Source organism: Poecilia reticulata, linkage group LG5 (genome assembly GCF_000633615.1).
Source record: "Poecilia reticulata strain Guanapo linkage group LG5, Guppy_female_1.0+MT, whole genome shotgun sequence".
NCBI classification, from domain to species: Eukaryota; Metazoa; Chordata; class Actinopteri; order Cyprinodontiformes; family Poeciliidae; genus Poecilia; species Poecilia reticulata.
The window spans coordinates 19,118,044-19,136,552 of NC_024335.1; the positions used below are offsets into that span (position 1 = coordinate 19,118,044).

General features: G+C 41.5%; 2 protein-coding genes across 3 annotated transcripts in view; both read right to left on the reverse strand.

Moving 5' to 3' along the window:
* Positions 1–6,197: 6,197 nt before the first annotated feature.
* LOC103464960 (cytokine-like protein 1) lies at positions 6,198–8,127 on the reverse strand. Its single transcript, XM_008409398.2, has 4 exons — positions 7,539–8,127; positions 7,405–7,449; positions 7,045–7,191; positions 6,198–6,951 (listed from the first exon to the last, which is right to left on the reverse strand). Exons 1-4 carry the CDS (start codon positions 7,683–7,685, stop codon positions 6,850–6,852), a joined length of 441 nt encoding a protein of 146 aa, XP_008407620.1. The 5' UTR covers positions 7,686–8,127; the 3' UTR covers positions 6,198–6,849.
* A 100-nt stretch (positions 8,128–8,227) lies between these two features.
* The window catches only part of LOC103464959 (limbin), a 12,993-nt gene continuing 2,711 nt past the window's right edge, over positions 8,228–18,509 (reverse strand). Inside the window, exons 9-23 of one of the 2 annotated variants that reach the window (XM_008409396.2) lie at positions 18,090–18,229; positions 17,677–18,001; positions 17,357–17,596; positions 16,642–16,817; positions 16,148–16,307; positions 15,840–16,016; positions 15,441–15,751; positions 14,753–14,927; positions 13,350–13,493; positions 13,003–13,230; positions 12,697–12,908; positions 12,169–12,256; positions 11,899–12,074; positions 8,996–9,097; positions 8,228–8,745 (exon numbers count right to left, since the gene is read on the reverse strand). In XM_008409396.2, coding sequence (XP_008407618.1) covers positions 8,391–8,745; positions 8,996–9,097; positions 11,899–12,074; positions 12,169–12,256; positions 12,697–12,908; positions 13,003–13,230; positions 13,350–13,493; positions 14,753–14,927; positions 15,441–15,751; positions 15,840–16,016; positions 16,148–16,307; positions 16,642–16,817; positions 17,357–17,596; positions 17,677–18,001; positions 18,090–18,229 — 3,009 coding nt within the window. In that variant the 3' untranslated portion in view covers positions 8,228–8,390. Of the gene's footprint in view, positions 8,746–8,995; positions 9,098–11,898; positions 12,075–12,168; positions 12,257–12,696; positions 12,909–13,002; positions 13,231–13,349; positions 13,494–14,752; positions 14,928–15,440; positions 15,752–15,839; positions 16,017–16,147; positions 16,308–16,641; positions 16,818–17,356; positions 17,597–17,673; positions 18,002–18,089; positions 18,230–18,509 lie in introns of both variants that reach the window. The other variant, XM_008409395.2, reaches the window with a different exon arrangement.

The following is an 18,509-nucleotide window of genomic DNA, read 5'->3' on the forward strand; positions in this document are numbered from 1 at the left end:
CCTTCTGCTCACCTGTGCTGCCTGGATTTAGTGCTTAATTCTTCATTAAACCATCATTTCCACTGCGTCTACCTCACCACTCTACTACTGCACAACATGACACTCCAGCTGGTTCATTTAAACACTTAACAGATTCAAAACAGCACCAAAAATGGAGGCAACACATTCCACAAACCTGGGTCCTTCTGTTCTAAATGGATCTCTTTCTGTCTAAAGATGTATTCTGGGGACCTTTGACAGACTTCGACCAGAATATGCAGCAGAGGATTAGGAATCCTTTCTAGAGTGTTGTCTATGGAGACGACTCTCTAGCAGTTCAGGGATACTGATGGTGGGTTTATTATAGGAGGAGGAGAGAATGATCCTTGCACCTGGGGCATCAGGGGAAGGTTTGGTTCTTTCAGAGAGAAGCAGAACTGATTGAGTGGGCATGTGGCAACACCAGCGGGGAGCAGAACTGCAGACAACATCAGTGGAGAAGGTGAGTTTTCCAAGCAAGTTAATGTCACGAGGAGGATGTTGCTCTAGAGGTCTAATATGAAAGCATTTTATGCACTAGTTTGACCTGGGAGACACAAAGTGAATAACTCAGATGTGGGCAGGGGATAACTCAAGGAAGTAAAACTGACCAGAGAACATAAAAGCTCAAGATAGAAAACACACTGAAGGGCCTGACTCCACATCACAGGCAGAGTGATCATCCAGCTGCTCCTTTTATCCACAGAGATCTTGATGATGAGAGGACTGGAAAGTGCCTTCTTCCTGTTATGTTAAGAACATTACAAAAAGCTAACATGGCTTCAGTAAGATGTATTTAAAATCAATCAGGGATAATATTTGCTGTATTTGTGGGAAATCTGAGCTCAAACACAAAGTAAAGATTACATTTCATTATATCAATAAACAAATCTAAAAATTTGAGATCTATGCCTAAGATTCACAAATTTATGGGATGCCCCTGGTGGCCTGGAGGCCATAAGCAGCAGCTTCATTTGCATATGCCTAGGGTCGATTCGGACTCCCATAGATCAAAATCATGACAAGAGGGAACCAGCAGATAAAAGCCATAAGCCATGTGTGTTAGTTTTGCCCAGAACAGACTCATACCTTCTCCCGTGAATCGAAATGCAATAACGCAGTTCCGCCAGCAGAGGCCAGCAAAGGATAGGACTGAAATCAACAATCACAATCACAATCACAGTCTCCCAAAGTTTAGGAGAACTTTGGGAAGGCAGAGTTCATAATGTCCATAAGTGGGATGTTGATAGACTCCTAAAAAAAAAAGAGCTGAAATTGAGAGGCATTTCAACAAAAGTTAAAAAGCTTATACGATTTTTTTGTTCTAAAAGATTTCTTCATTTTTTCCATGCAGGACAAATGTCAAACTATACCAAGCACTAAAGTTCAGGGCCGTGCAGAGACCACTAAAGGGGCAGGTGCTCAAAAAAAAAAAAAGGGCACATCCAACCGTATTTTAGGACAGAATATTAACAAAAAGGGGCTCAGCTTTCAAAGTTTAATAAACAATGATAAATTACAAAATTGTGAGATATACAATCAAAGCTAAGGAGAATCTCTACATAGAGCATACAACTATGCATATGTAAGATATTTTATTAGTAATTTCTTTCTGCAGGTCTATTTTGTTATAGGAAAGTATTGCAATATTCAAAACCACAATTTAGCAAGATATGTCTAGAAATGTCTAGACCACCAGACATATTTTGTATTTACATAATTACACTATAAAACAGCTGGCTGTTTGCTGCACTTGCAGTGGAGATGAAGACGGTCCATCCAGGAAAGCAGAGTTGCATCAAACTTTAACGTGGAACTGCAGAAAAAAGAAAAAAACTAAAACAAATATTTAATTGTTAATGAATGTCACCATGAGAAAAGCCTACTGAGTTTTGCTTAAAAAACTTTTTTAAACATTTAAATCACACATTTGTCTCATGAAGTGAATTTTTTTTTTGCAAAACAAACTTATTTGCGCATGTCAGAAATCTTTTCTTAATATTCAAAGGTTTTGTTTGTGACTCAAAGTTTTGCTTGTGATTCTCACATGATGTCGTGGGCAGGGCCCAAAATCGCAATAAAAGATTTCTGATGTGTGCAAATAAAAGTTTGTTTGGCAAGTAACTTTTTATGTTCACAAGACAAAAATTAGTTATTTAATTAAAAAGTTTTTTAAACAAAACGATTTGTTTTTTAAAAAAGAAATCATTACAATTCCAAAAGTTTTGATTACAGTTTTATTTTATTTAACTGAGGTTAGTTTTTTTTCCCCCATTGAATAATTGGGAAAAAGTTTTTTACTTCATACTCTGTGAACCAGACCCTAAACTTAAAGTCTGGGTTGAGTTTTTTTCCCCTTCATTAATGTCACTTTTATTACATTCATTACATCCATCATGGTAATTCAGGGTGAGTTATTTTTAATTCTAAATGAATATCCTTGTTGGACTTTTATTTAAGTGTTATTTTCCTTCAAGATACATTTACCTAACGCCAGAATAAATGAAATGTACATTATGCAGCAAAGGAAATTAGAAGATCGGACATATAACCATTATGGAGATGATCGGTTTTGGATGTGCCCTTATTGCATAATAAATACTAAAGAATGACTGATATCATTAAAGATAACAGGGGAGAAGCTTTTAGTTATCTAGCTTTGCTAGCAAAGTCGTTAGCTAGCAGCTAGCTTATAGCACACCAACAACAGCCTAATGTCTGCATGATAAAAATACTGAATCAATAGATAAGAACAGTTTCTCCTCACCTGGCTGTCTCCTCCTGCTCAGCAGTTCTTCAGAGAAAGGCAGACGCAGAGGCCTGTCAGTGTCTGTTGTATTTCATAACCTCTCTGCTTAAACCGCGACTCCGAGCTGAAGCAGAAACGATACTTCAACGTTTTCAGTCATCTGACAAGCAGCAAGTCTACTTCACTTTATTCACCAAAAACGGTTTTTTTTATTTACCATAATCTGGAACGTTCGCTACGTTGAGCTCCAGTTAGCCGCCTTAACGTCTCCGTCGCTAGAGGACCCAAATTTGGGTCCTCGGCGCTTGCCGCAACAAGATCAATTAAAAACACATGCTATACATTTATCAATATAGGCATATTGCATATCCACATAAAGGGAAAAAGCTCTTCTAAATGATAAGATCGATATTTTCTTCCTCAACAACACCCAGATTGAACACTAAGCAGATTAATAAAAAGAAACGCAATTAGACGCTAACGAGGCACACCCGGTAAAAAACGCAATAGTAAAAGAGCAAGGAGGCCCGATGTACAAAAACTATTAATCAGAGTAAAGCCGAAGCTCTGAGGTTTTTAACAATACTAGAGTCACCACGCTACGTGCAAAACTCAATGAACCAGCAGCTAAAGAAGACAAACAGAAATAGCTCATTTCACGAAGGTAAAATCAAAAATCCAGTCCTACCTTTGCCGTTTCGTGGTCATAATCCATATTAGAGTAAATATTTCCACCTGGTCCGATAATCCCTTTTCCCTGAGTACATCTCAAATGGTTTTTGGTTAGGCGCAGAGGCATTTCCGTGTTTTATGGGGATTGACGTTACGCCGGGTGAAAATTGGTCAATTTACGTCACATGCCTTTTTTTAGCTGTAATTGGTGAATAACTTTAGTTTCCGTATTAATGTCAACGCCCTCAGATTCTATTGGCTCTGACGGTTCGAACGACATGTCAATCGTCAAAATTGACCAATGGGTTCCCGAGAAACTGCCCCGCGTAGTTTTGAAAAAATGAATGGGGAATTGGGAGGTTTTACGCACAGAGCGCAGAGCGCAGCTATTGTAATGTAATTATGAGATATATTAGTTTTTACTTTGATCATATCATTTTGACAACTTAGTTTTCATTGCTATTTGCATTTTCATTGTTATATAATTCTATTTGAAGTGTTATTGTGAGTTAATCTGGTCCATTTTCAGTCTATTACAATTTGTCTATTTTTTTTCTCTTTTTATGAATGAATGCAATGTGGATTTTTCAAAAGAACCCCCAAAAACAATTATTAGATGTAATTACTTATTTATGATAAATAATAATTTATTATATGAAAAGAATAAATGATTAAAACAGACCCTACAGAAATAAAAACTAAGAAAGTTCAAATGGCACAAATTGTGCCAAAATGGCTCATTTGGAAGGTCCGCCTAGATTTTTATCTAGTAGTACCTCTCTAAAACTCATATGATTAACTTTTTTTTCATGAAACTTGGCACAGTAAAAGGTCAGATTGTGTACTGTTGTTGCTACTTTTTTTGGCTTTCACTGCATGTTTTGAAAGGAGCATTCATAGATTGAAGTGGTTTTTTTTAGGCGGAAATTGATTTTTTTCTTAATTTCTGCTGTTTATCATATTAATACACTTTCCTCAGTAACAGGCAGGATGGTTTTTAGAGTTGTAACATGTTCCCTAGGGTCTTGCCTTTGTTTTGATACCAAAACAATTAAAATAAACTCTGTAGTTCTTGAGATACATTCAATTCATTTTGGGCATGTTATTTTCAGCCATATTGCTCAAAAGGAGGCCATGTGCCGATCAGGTTTTAACTCACTGCGCGAGAGGCAACTGCGTCATGCGTCACGTGCAAAAAGGTCAAAGGTAACAAGGTGACCAGAGGGCGTTTTTTGTTGGACAAAAAAATAAAATAAAATAATAATAATTTTAGTACATGTTATGTGTCACAAGAGTGCTTAGAAAATAATAATACAATAAATAAATAAAAATTGACCAAAAGGGCACTTGGGGGCAAGGAGCAAAAAGGGCAGGTGCTCAAGCACCCCCAGCCACCCCCTCTGCACGTGCCTGCTAAAGTTAGTCTATTTTGGATCACTGGGTACCTTTTACAACCAGATGATTTAAAAGCAAAATAAAAAAAAAGAGCTGTTACACTTAAGAAGGTTTTGATGAGATTTTAATGGCCCCTGTTCACAAAATTGCAGATGCAACCATGCTTGTGTTTGTTTAAACCAGCCCCTGGTTAAACCTATCATTTACATCATTTAGTGTTAATTCATTGGTTTTTCCACTGTTTATTCAAAGACAGGAAGAATAAATGCAATCTGACTGATTTGTCGCCGGCATTTTAACACAGCTCTCACGTTCTTGCCAGAGCAACATGTTCCTCAAATGTAAACAACAGAAAATCTCCTTGAACTATTTTGTCAAACCAAACGCCTTTTGCTGTTTCTTTCATTGGTTTCACATTTTCCAAAGGAGAATTTGATCTTCTGTGCACCAAAACCTGATTTACACCTACACCTTAACCAGTCCGCTCCACTTATTGGTTGACCACAAGCCCCTGAGTGAGCTGATGAATAAAACACTCATGAGCTAAAGAAGATAAACACAGCAGCTATTTTAGAAAAAAAAAATCCAAGGAGAAATCTGCTGTTTTCTTAGTGTGGAGAAATCATCTCTCGGGGACCTGATACAACAATTTGGACAATATCCTGGCGAGAAAACCTTTTATTCTTGCACTTTAGCTCAGTACACAAACCAGCGCATTATCAGGAAACTTCAGTGAAAACTCTTTATCTCTGAGCTAAAATTAGCATAAATTGTAGCGCATGCTAGTGGGTGATGTCGTAGTGACTGGCACAAATACAAAGGGGTATGAAAAGTAACTAACTCAGCTGAGGGAGCAATAAAGTAAACACTGAGTTATAAATGTAGTTATTTTTAATTGTTTGCGTATCAGATGAGAGTTGGTCATTTTGATTCTGTGCTGTTTTATAATTTTCTCCTTTTGTGCCAAACATTTTGGCAGCAAAAATAGGAGCTACATCCCACAAGTCTCTGGCGTACAGCTACTGAGTCTGAATCAATTTGTTTGTTTTGAAGTGATTTATGTGTGAGATTTTGTTTTACATAACAAAAACATCACATTTTAATGGAGGTGTGTACTTTAGAGATCCCCCCCCCTGCCAGCATGCCTAGGTTTGCCCATTTAGGGCCCCCTAAATGGGCAAACCCATGTGGGCCCACCACCATGTAGGGCCCATGTGGGCTGTGGCCCTACATGGGCAAACCTATGTGGGGCCACCGTGGAACCCGCGGACAAACCCATATGGGACCCATCTGGTCTGCCCTCCTTTTCCCCATATGGGGCCCACCTAGGCATGAACGATGGAAAGAACGCACGGACATGGAAACTGGTCGGAAAATAACTTTTTTTTAATTACTTGAAAAAGAATAACAACCTCTACTGATTGCGAGTGTATACATGTTTATGTGAAAGGTCGTTGCACTTCTTATTCACAATAACAAAGTAGCAGAAACATCACAGCTCCTTAGATGCTAAATCTATTCAAGAACATTCAGAGAGATACAAACAGTACAAGAAAGAGGAAAGAAACTCCATTTGTTCTCCAACATGTTCGGCGTCCATGTCGAAGCCCTCAAATGTTTGCAGGAGGCCACCCTGTAAACATCGCAGCTGTGTTACTGTGAAGCTCCCAGTAACACAGCCTATTCCACACAAACCTTTGATCAGCCCCGGTAAAGAAGCAGAGGTCAACGCTGCACACACAAGCACCTTGTACTGGTTTATTATTTGAAGGTTTTCATCGGCATGGCTGGTATTCAGCTAATTTCCTGTGGAAAGTTCTCCGCTTGCTGCTGGAATGTGACCACACGTGTCCCCCCCGACATGCAGCCGGTCGCCCGGCCCTCAGCCAGCGAACATGCAGGACGTTCAAACAGCCTCGTCTTCGGTGTTATATGCTTGCTTTTGCTGCTCTACATTTGGATACAATAGATTTTTTTACGAAGGTATATGTCTGTGTGAATGAGTGCGAGCCGTCTCATCTGTCCTCTTGCAGCAGCTGCAGTCTGTCTTCAGCCAGGTTTGGGCTGCTGCGTCCGGTGTCGATGGCCTCACAGTCGTCTGTGAAAAACACCAGGTCCTACGACGAAACAGCAGAAAAAAAACGCAAGTTTACGTTTGGTCGAGCTGCTCCGGCTAAAAAGTAGGGAAAACACAGCTGAGAGGCTCTCACTCGGTAACAGATTCTGGTGATGATGCTGTACAGGTTCTGGGTTTTCCGCTTCAACACGACCATTCTGGGCTTCTCCCTGCAGCTCTGGCTGGGATGGTTCAGCACCACGTAGAGAAAGTCACGCAGTTTGTTGGTGATGCATGCGTTCTAGAGAGATAATGGTATGTTTTTGAACTACAAACATCTTCATTTAGTTAGGTGTTTTAACCTTGATGCAAACAACCAAACAGTTTAATTGAACGTACGTCTCATCTGACAATCAATCATGTTCACCTGAAACAACCCATAATGCTATACGTACAAAAACAACGACAAAAAAAAAAAACACGGGTTTCCTCTATAGATGTTCTTCCAACTTACATGGACATCAATGTGGATGACAGGTAGAACTTCAGCACACGCTTTCTACAAACCAAACAACACAGCAATTAAGAATTAGACAAAGTCAAAGCCTGAGGTCTAACATGAACACTGCTGCAGTAAAGCGCTCTTACGGTACGGTAGAAAATGTGGATCTTGTCCAGCAGGGTCATGATCTCTTTGCTCAGGCTAAGCGCTCTGGAGTAGCAGGTCGCAGGAGTGCAGTCGCACTGAAGCACGACGCTGAAGAAGCAGAGGAGAGCCGTCAGTCCCAGCCTCATGTCTGTCAGCTCCAGAGAGGTCCGGCTGCCTGTACGGGGGAGTTCAACAAGAAGGCTGCAGAGAGAACGACTGCCTCCACTTTTAAGGATGGAGAGGGAGTTTAAAAAAAAAAAGAAAGAAAGAAAAATGAGGATGACGTGGAAGAACTGGAAGGCTCGGCAGGGAAAGAGAAAACAGATTGACTGCTGGAAAGGAAATCACAGAGGCTGTAGAAATGAGTTAATCTTACTCTGCAATGAGCAGATCCAATATTTTTTTTTAAGTCGCCGACTGTTCTGGTTCGTTAATGCAGACTATGGAGTACAGTCCATGCAGAAAACGAGACATAGTTCAGCGAAGGAGATAAGAGGTAGAGAATATGTTTTAAGAAACAAAAGTCAAAACTGGAGATTGTAATATTTCCAGCAAGGCTATTTAGTTCCATGACTGTTTATACCAAATCCATATCTACAAGCGTCACTGTTTGAACTGCATTACTGAACTAAATGAACACTTTCTGAAATGTTCCAGTGTCTAATGCAAATAAATGACATAAAGCGTAAAACGTCAGCTGCCTTTAATTGAAACAAAGCCAGATGCTGCATACATGATGAAAAGTACAAAAATATGCTCTTTCAGCTCCAAAGTAAAACTATGAATTTATTGGTGACTTTTTCTATACATGTTTTTACAACATAAACATTAGAAAAGGCACTGTGTTCGCCTCAGGTTGCAGGAGCAACTGAGCCTTTCTTGAAATTGAGAAAATTCCTCTTCTTTTTCCTTTCTGGGACGACAACAGAGTTGCTGGATTCAGGTGGATCCCGAAACACAAACAAGCGTTCTCCGGAGGCAAGGCTGCCCGCTGCACCGCAATCTGAGGTCACGCTTTCCCCTGCAAGGCAGTGCGCCGTTTCCTCCGCCGTGTCGCTCCGCAGCTGCGGAACGAGCGCGGCTGGCGTCAAAACATCCTGCGCGCCTCTGTCGTTAGCTAGCGACGACAGTCTGTCATCTCTGGGACGCAGGAGATGGGATCTAGGGAGCAGCTTTTCCACCGCGCTCCGCCTCTTTTCCTCCAGCCTGACAGAGTTGGAAGACAAAGGAGCTGCTGTTAGCTGGGTCGGAGTGTTTCTGTGCTTACCTCATGCCTTTGCGGCCACTGGCGCCAAGCCACAAACATTCCTCTGATCAAAGCCGTGTTTCACTTTAATTTGGGATTTGTCGATGATGTTGGCGAACCACCGATCCATAAGTTATTCTCTGCGGTAGCTGAACATCAGGCCTGCATTTAAAAGCAAAGCTGATGATCACAGAAACGTGCTGAACCCACCTCTCTCTTTCCACAGCGCCATTTGGCGTATTAACGATGGTTTTCCGCACCGCAATTTCTCTCAGCCTGACAGGAACGGCTCTGTTCTGCTCCCCGGCACAGCTGCGGAAAAAAGCATTGTCGTCTTAAAGCAACTCAATGGCTTCAGACCAAAGAACCGTAAAGTCACGTCTCTACCGACAGACGCCTTCCCCCCACCCTCCCCACAAAGCAGTGTTCTCATTCAGAGATGACTTCGGGGTAGGCCTCTTAATAAAGTAAAAACATTCAGTTCGCTTCACACTGCTAGAGTGAGGCGTGAACTGCATGATGCAAAACTCAAACTCTGAGAGCATAAAAGAAGACATGAGTGAAGCTTTTCTTGTCCACGGCCCAGTGGAATAAAAGTATTTTATTGGGCTCTCATGTGAAAATCACTGCAACAGACTGTCTTCATGAATCAGACTAACTAGTAAACAGATTCAACCTGTGAGGGATTTAACCTCATCTTAAATGCAGCTGTTCTCTGAAGGCTTCGCGGGTTGTTCAGGGAACATTAGTGAACAAGCAGCATTGAGAAGACCAAGGAGCACAGCAAGCAGGTCAGGGAGAACGTTTTGGGGGATTTTAAAGCAGATTATGAAACAATATAACTTCTCTTCTCACAGAGAACATTTGCATTGCTCAGATTCAATCTGAACGAGTCAACGGGAATAATAAAAAAAATAAAAAAATAAATAAATCTGAATCAGCATAAGTTGAAATCCATGTGCTGGTTTGGAAATGATTGTCACTAAAACACAGCTGAATTTAATATTTTGAAACTTAATTTGATTTGAAACAGTAGATTTTTCTACTTCACCTTCTTGAAAGATGAAATAAAAAAAGTAACTGAGTGCAGACTGACTGAACTGTGTTGGGCTTCAAGGAACGTAGAGTATTTTGAGTTGGAATGGGACACAAATGAAGTTGTCAGATATCATTCGTCATGTCAAAGGAGCTGCAACCAAACTTTTAAGTTGATGCTAAGCAATCTACATGTATAAGAGGAAGAGTGATGTAAACAAATGCTAAGTTAGAAATGCTAAGTTAGCACAGTTTATCCCGGGTTAGAGTCAATTTTTAAAAGCATTTACGCAAGTTTTGCCAATCAGTTTTAATCTGAGCAAAGAAAATTTAAATACAACCTAATTTCAGTTTGATTCAGCAGGGGGATCAGCACATGTCATAATGTGACACCATCTGGATCTCTTCTTGATTTCTTGTACATCTTTCTCACTCGGTTCTGAACCCTACTGATCACGTCATCTCTCTTTAGCAGGAGTATAAAAGAAAAGACGATTTTTATGTAAAACTTTGAAAAGAAGAAAGACCTTGAAAGGGAAAACGACACTGCGTGGCTTTCCAGACACAATATTTTCTGTTGGATTACTAAGCAACCTCCTGCTGGAGGCATTCCTCGTCAGCAAGGCGAGCCAAACGCAGCAGGAGACAGAAAACAGTGTTCCAGGCTATTAGGATAAGAGAGGGAAGCGAAATGAAAAGTAAAATCGTTTATCTCTTCATCTTAGTTCAGGGGAAGCAGACTGCGGTGAAGTTATATAAATTAAAGATCTCACTTGGAGATTGTTGTGCTTCAACAAGCTTCCATTAGAAAACTATTTTAACGAATTTGCTAGGAACAGAAGCAACACGAAGCAGCTGATTCATCCAAAGATGTGTGCTAGCTTGTGCTAATTTGTTGGTCACCAAAAGGGCTGAAAGAAACAACTGGCTCTGTTTTCAGTAGGAAAACTGCTTTAAACTCCTCCACAGATTTCTCATGCAGTTTAAACATTACAATATGCTTCGTTAATTTTATATCATGTTCGTTTGACAAGGCCTCCAGATAAGACTCAGTTTATGAATGATAACCATTTGTTTTTGTTTTAGAAGATGGTAAAATGACTTTTTATGAAATTAGAGAAATACTCCAAAGGCTACTGAAGCAAAACTGATTATTTTCTGGGTTAAGCAGAAGATCATTCACTGCCCTATATTGCTTTTGTTAACTTAAAGTAATACTGGTACAACCTGTGTTTGCAGCAAGACAGTTCTGAGTTGCTGAATAACAACCTCCAGAACTTCATTATCATATCATTATATTTTTCAAAATTAAGGTCATATTGTCCACATATTTTGGACTTAATTTTCTTTTTTCAGTCTTCCAACTGAAAACAGTTCCAACAGTTGTTAATTTCAATCCATTCTTAACAAATATTCCTCAAGAAATGATCAACAAAAGTCTCTAGATACAGGTGTAGAGCCATGAACTGGTGGTCTTCACACTTTTTCGGTGTAGAGAAAGCAAAAGAAAACACTTCTACCCACTTTCCATCAAAGAATAAAATAAGTTGATGATTTTAAATTCATTCCAGGAGGTTCAGTGTGTTAACGTGTACACTAACCCAGTTTAACACCCTCTTGCCAACCCTGAAAAAGTTTATTAAAAAAAAAAAAAAAACAACCTCAAAAACAAACAATCAAGCGGAGAGATTTAACTGGTTAGATGTCATCTGAGACGGGTTCTGATAAGTAAGACTACTTTCAAAAGGCACTGACTGATGTGAAAGAAAGTTAAAATGTTTGGAGTTTCTGTTTAAATTGACAGAATGGTTTCTGTTTGTGACACGCAACACAGACGTAGACATAGATTTGGTGAGCAAAGGTTGTTCTTAAGGGAGAAAAACAAAGAATTTCTCTGGAGTTGTCTAATCATATCAGATTGCCAGAAAAAATCTAAAAAGTTTTTTTTTTTTAACCACTCACTATAAATCAAACCTGTTCTCATCATGCGACCCAATACAGTAAATCCTTAAAGGAGGTGACCCAAACGAGGCTTTGGTCATCTTTGCCAGATAATAAACCACGGACTCTCTCCTTACCCGGAGCGCTCTTGCTCTGCAAAAGCAGAAGCGGGACGTCGTTTGCGGCAGAGCGCGTCGCTGAGCGAGAGAAGCTCACTCTCAGGCAGACTTGGGAGGAGGAGACGCAGGACCTCCAGGAGAACGTCGTTGGAGACGCGACTCTGCTTCACCAGCTGGGAGGCGAACTCCAGGTCCTGCCAAGTACAGACTCTCTTTACGCTCTGTTAACCGTCGGCAGGATTTCCACCGTGTATTTGGTATAGAAATTAACAGGGAATAAAGTCCGACCTGGTCACAGTTTGAGTAAAGCCTTTTGAGCTCGATTTGTTCTTTTAATTCTTCCTTGACTTGATTGCTGGTGGAAATCTCTTGAAACCTGAAGAGAAGAACAGTTTCAACACCGGGAATGTCTAAAGCCTCAGTTGACCCCTAAACCGTTTTATCAAACATTGTTTCTATAAAAACATCCAATCACAAGGAAACCAGTAAGATACATTTTTTAAACATAAAAATAAAGGGGAAAAAATACACAGACAGTTGAATGCTAATTTAAAACAAGTGAATAATTAAAACCAAAACTTCCTGAGTAAGCTACTCTAAAAGATGAATGTTTTCAGTCCTGATAAAAGAACCAGATGGATTTTGATAGTTACTAGGGGAACGGTATTTGCCTTACAAAACCAAGTCCACTGTAAAGTTTAGAGAAGAAGAGCTTAATGAGGCGTACAGACTGGGTGTGTTTAACGTAAGTTTATTTGTTGCAGTTTGGGGGGTGGGGGGTGAAAGACATTTAGAAGTTTTAGCTCGATGGCTCACCTTTCAAACGTCAAAGCAACAACCTGCTCAGACTTGTGAAGCGCGTCCTGAAGGATGGACGTCATGCTGCAGTCGGGCTGGACCTCGAACACGTCATCTTCCTCTCTGGCCTCCTCTCCCTCAAAGACGGTCTGGATCTTGTGTGACGGTACACCCAGCCTGTCCAGCTCTGTCCTCTCCGACTGAAGCTGCTGTTCTGCTTCTTCTAGGCTCTTTTTGCAAGATTTGCAAAAATTAAAAAACCCCCTTCAGTTTAAAAGGCATACGAAGAGACAATGGACGATTCTCGAGACAAGATCTACCTACCAAGCAGTGGCTGTGTATACTCTGAGCCACATCCTGCAGTTCTGAGATATTTCTCTCCCGGAGCTGTTGGATGAGCTGGCTTTGCAGGGTGACCATGGCCTTGGACGTCTCCAGCACTCTGGTCCAGCGCTCAGCCTTCTGGAAGACGATTGTAGCCATCTGCATTGCCAGGTTGTCTGCCTGACAGAGCAGATAGTCTTCCCTCTCCCTCTGCATCTCCTCCATCACCTGCCAAAAATCCCAAACAATGAATTTCATGGGCTGGTTTGATTATAGAGAATTTATTGAAAAATGTTAACTCCGACTGGACTAGTTGTAAAAGTGCCTGGAAAGGAATCAAACACTACCTTGTTCATAACACTGTTCTCCATCTGCCTTTCTTTCTCAAACAGATCAATCCTGTCCTGGAGCCGTTTTTGGAAACGCACCACCTCAGATGTATCTGCTTTCTTTCTGGCCTCTGTGCTTTTCCCCTTGGATTGCATATTTTCCTAAAAATAATAAAACAAAAACCCCAACAGAAACCACAAGTATTGTTGTGAAACAACTCCAGGTAGAGGGTTATGTTGTGATTAGAAATGAAACCACCCTATAAGTCACGTCTAATTTCTTAACTACATGGAGTCATCCAGAAGCCATGTTCTAATAGGCTGCAGCTGTCTTGTGCTCCCAGCGTACACCGCTCACCATTCCTCATGTATTTAAAGCAGCATGAGCCAGAATCGTCTTTTCATGTAGTCCAAGTGATGTGGTTTAATGGAAAATATCGAGGAATAATTGGATATATATAGTTGAGTTTGGAAGTTACAGCTAACGAAAAGGACTATAGAAATTTAAATGTAAGAAAACTACGACATTAAGGTGCACATTATAGTTTCTGCCCGAGTTCCGATCAGCGTTGTTGCTCCAGGACTCTTATTTCTCCAAACAACCTTGTCACTAAAATGCTTTATTTTAGTGAGCCATGCAGGAACTGCACAAGACTTGCTTTTCTTCACACAATAAGTTTTTTCTTGTACTGCATTTCCCTGCAGAGGACATCACTTAAACCCTATCAGTCCATTTAGTAGTTCACCCACAACAACTTATATGACCCTAAATGTTCACTGCAAGTTCCTGTCACACACATGGTGGACATAAAGGGATGTTGAAATAGTGGTATACAAACAGCTGCAGTTAAATGTTCTCTGCTTCATTTGGCTCAGACACAAGGAAAAAAATCTAATGATCTACATCATTGTTTACTGAAGGCGGGGGAACCATGAAGGACCAAATTTGGAGAGAATCTGTTAGAATTTCACCCACTTTCGTTGCTTAAGCAATCAGATCTTGGTGATGGAGTTGTTTACTCCAAACTTTTATTCTGTGGCTTTGCACACATTCAATTATTGTAGTTTATCTTTGTCAAGTTAAAACAAAAAAAATCTGTTTCATGTTTTCCAAAAGAGATTTTTATAGGGAGCTTCTACAAACTCTACATCTGTTTCACTCTGGATGAAAGTATAATTTCTGGTTGGAAATCCAGACTCAAAAAACTTTTTGTCTTTCAGAAACACTAACTCGTGCTATTTATTTGTCACATTCCTTAAAGTTTTTTTTAAGTCCTCTGTCTCTAAGACACTGAAACGTGTTGGGCACACTTGTTTGATTTTATATTTTGAGAAAACAGAGGTCACTAGAGTCAACGATTTTTAACTGGGTCTGTAGAAGCGAATAAACTGATATCTGTAATATGTGATTATCTATTCACCATCTCCTCTTCGCTCTTTGCTCTCCATTCAGCCAGAGCAGCATGGAGTTTAGTTCTGGAGACGGCGTGGGGAAGCACCAGACAGCGGTCTATTACAGACAGACTCTTCTGAAACTCCAGCTTCATCCTGAGCCGGTCGTCCTCAGACAGCGTCAGCTGAGACGAACACAGACACCTAAGTGGGAAAGTTGGAAATGAACAGGAAACTTTATACATACAAGGTAAGAGCTTTCTTGACAACTGAGCTGAATAATGGCAAATAATGATATTTCCATTATTCATTGTTTTAGCCAGTCAATCATCTAGTTTCAGCCCCTTCAGTAGTTACTGGAGAATTTCTCAACATGCAATGTGGAAAACAGGGATTCAGATTGTGACAATGGAAAATCTATCAAACAAAACACTCGGGTTGCACTGATTGCAGTTTTCTGGCCGATCGCTGATTACCAACTGGCATGGCCTGGTGGGCGGGGCTAATAGTTAATTTTTAGACCTTGCCGAGGTTGATGAGATCGGGGAATAAGATCGGCTTCACATGTAATTATCAACCGATCACCAATCTCCCAAAATTAAGGGAATTGGCACCGACAAATCAGTGCACTCCTACAAAATAATGCTCTTCTTTACTTCCTTTAATGCAGCTTTTCCTATATTTGGATTTCATGACGCATGTTATCGCATTGCTGACCGAAAGAAATCTCTCCAGTGAGCCCTGAGCTCCTTCTGTTCCTGCAGCTCCTGCTCCATGCCTTCCTGCAGAGACTGCCTGGTGCAGCTGAGGGTGCGCAGCGCCGCCTTGCCTTCCTGATGAAGCCTCTCCTGGCCCTGCAGAAGAGTACCGCCCCCTTGCCCAGCAGACTTGCCAGGCCCCGCCTCGGGTTCCACCTGCAGCACGGGGTGTTTGGCACCCGGCGGCAGCAGTGTCAGCACGGCCTGAGCCGCGGCAGGCTGGATGGCTTTCACATCAGCCATCACTCCCTGGATCCCTCGCATTGTCACCTAAAGAGAAAGCAGAAGATGAACCACAGAGGTTCATATTTCAGCATCCAGCTCGATTATATCACGCCGTCGGCTGTCGGAGGGGCACCTTGCGGATGTCGGCAGCAGCCTCCTCATCCAGACTGTTGATGAGCTCTGCAAGCTCCAGGCTGTGAGCGGTCAGTAAGTTCTGCCAACACTGCAGATGGTGCACTTCGTCCATCTTCTCTTCCAGACTTTTGGTGATGCTGGACAAATCCCTCTGTCTCTGCTTGTGGACCCTCAACTGGAAAGGAGGAAACGGGGAGATTACTAACAATGCAATTTTAGTTTAGAAACGTTTTTTTTAACGACCGGTCTCCCTGTCTGTGCCAGAACGAACTGACTTAATGAAGTAACTTCATTTCATCTCCTCACCATGTTCGAGATGAGCTCTCTCCTCTTATTGATCAGTCCACAGTGCATCGCTCTCTTCTCCTGGTTCAGGGTCTCATCCAGTCTTTGCCTCACCATGACGACGTCTTTCTGGGCCTTTTCTTGCAGCTGGTCCAGCTGCTCTGAAGGTACAGCGCTCCCCCTGGTGGTCAATGCAAGCAACAACTTCAAATAATGTCAGCGATCCACAGTGATTTTAATGTACGGTAGAAAGTAAGGATTCTACGATACATGTTAGAGATGACACAACTGTTGTGTGGGACACAAGTAAATGCAAAATACGACAGAAAAGGATTTCCAGGAGTTTCATCGGCTCTCTAATGAAACAAGTTGTGGGCGTCTTTGCAACTCTAAGTATAAAAATGATGACATTCGCTCAAATGTCATGTTGGTTGATTTGAGAAGTATCTGAACGTTGTGTTGAGTGAACATGCTGGTGTTAACGGGACAGGGGATGAATGGGCTGCGGTGCCGACCTCTTGATGTGGGAGAACCAGCTGTCCAGGTTGCTGGAGGCGCTGGAGAACGTTTCGGAGATCAGGTCCTCCAGGCTGTGCAGGCTGTGCACCAGGAACTTCCTCTGAGCGCTGCGTTCAGCCAGGACGTACCGCTGATTGGCAACAACCACATCCAGCACTTCCTCCAGCTGATCCTGGTCAGAAAGTTACATAATTCTGCAATGAATTAATAAAATAACATTTTGTAAATGTGATATACATCCATGGTTTCTTCTTCTGTACAATTTTGAAGCCATCTCACAAAGATTCAGAAATCTGTGAATTTGCGGTGCCATGCCCTGGTGGAGACTTTTTTTCTTCATGTTTTTAAATTCCTGATTGTTTTCATTCAAATTTTTACTGTTTAAAAAAAAATTGAATATAAAGAAAGCTTCCTAATGGATCCCAGGTTCATAACATATTCATGTTCAATTGCCATTTCACGAGAGGCAAAATGCTTACGAAACTCAAAGTGTAGGGCTGAAGCAATCAGATTCATCGTGATGAATCTGATTGTAGAAATCGACAATTAAAAAAGGAGGAAAAGGAGTTGAATTAACTCTCCATTTGTATTTTGTAATACGTTTCTTAACTTGCATAAAATAAGCTTAAGTTGTTAAATGAAAAATCTGCAGAAGGTTGACTAATCGTCAGCATAATCAATAGAATAATCGATTGCTAACATGATGTTCACCTGACAAGCGAAGTACTCATGCTGCAGTCTCTTTGCTGTGCTCTTCTCCAACTCGCCCATCCTCATGGCCTCCTCCAGCTCTTCTGAGAAGATCTTGTGCAGCTCCACCCGCCGCCACTCGATGATCTCTCTCTGGACTTTCGCTGAAGCATCTTCATGCCGGACCAAGAGGACGCGGCGAAGGTGACTCTGGCTCTGCTTGTGTAGCTTCTCCAGGAGGCGGCTGCATTGGAGAAACTCCTGGGAACGTCACAGACGAAAGGTCAGCGAACGGGGTCATTTTAAGGGCACTTCTTCCGACCGAAACACGTTCTCACCACCTGCTGGTCCGCGTGCTGACGAAGTCTCTCGACCTGGGCCTTTTCAGCTGCTTGCTCCTGATGCTCCGCCTCCATCTCTTCGTGCGTTTCCAGGTTGCACCGTCCGGCCAGGGCAGCCATGCGGGCGCCACGTTCCTCCTTCAGGCGGCCCTCCATTCCGAGCAGCTGCCCGTGAACCACACTGAGCAGCCTCTGCTGGGCCTGGGCGCTGATCTGGGCCCGTGACCGCAGCCCCCCTAGCAAGCAGGACATCAGGTCTTTGTACATCTGAATGCGGGTGGCCTCCAGGTTACTGGAGGCTTGCAGCAGGGAAGACGTTTCAAGGCTTTCAGGAAGAAGACAGAAAAAAGTAAAGCAGTTTGGTTATCCTCAGAGTTAAATTGAGGGTTTTAATAAGAGATTGGTTTACTGACTTATCCAGAGCTTGGTACATGTTCTGTGGATCCTCCAGCACCATGACGTCCACCATCTTGTCCTCAAATGCAGCCTCGTCTTTGATTGTCTCACTCATGCTGGACTCTGCATACTCGGGGTCCAAATGGCATCTGATTCTCTGCAGAACAAAATTCAGCAAGTGCATGAATAATAAATCACACATTCACAGAAAATAAATACAAACATATGTGTATTTTAAAAGTACATACAAAAAATAAATACTTACAGCTGAAACACCATATTTGCATCTTTTGGAATATTTACAAAAGACTGGTTACAAGGTTACAAACCAAAATACTTGGCACAAGTCATGCTATTTAAAAGTCAATAACTCTTAATGTTAGTCGAGAAAACAGTTTTTTTTCAGATTTTACCTTTAATCTATATACCAGTATATA

Coding starts and splice junctions, on each gene's coding strand:
- LOC103464960 (XM_008409398.2), bottom strand. CDS start 7,685: ATGAGGCTGGGACTGACGGCTCTCCTCTGCTTCTTCAGCGTCGTGCTT. Junction 7,450..7,538: donor TCCACATTTTCTACCGTACC/GTAAGAGCGCTT, acceptor TTTGGTTTGTAG/AAAGCGTGTGCTGAAGTTCT. Junction 7,192..7,404: donor TCATCCACATTGATGTCCAT/GTAAGTTGGAAG, acceptor TTATCTCTCTAG/AACGCATGCATCACCAACAA.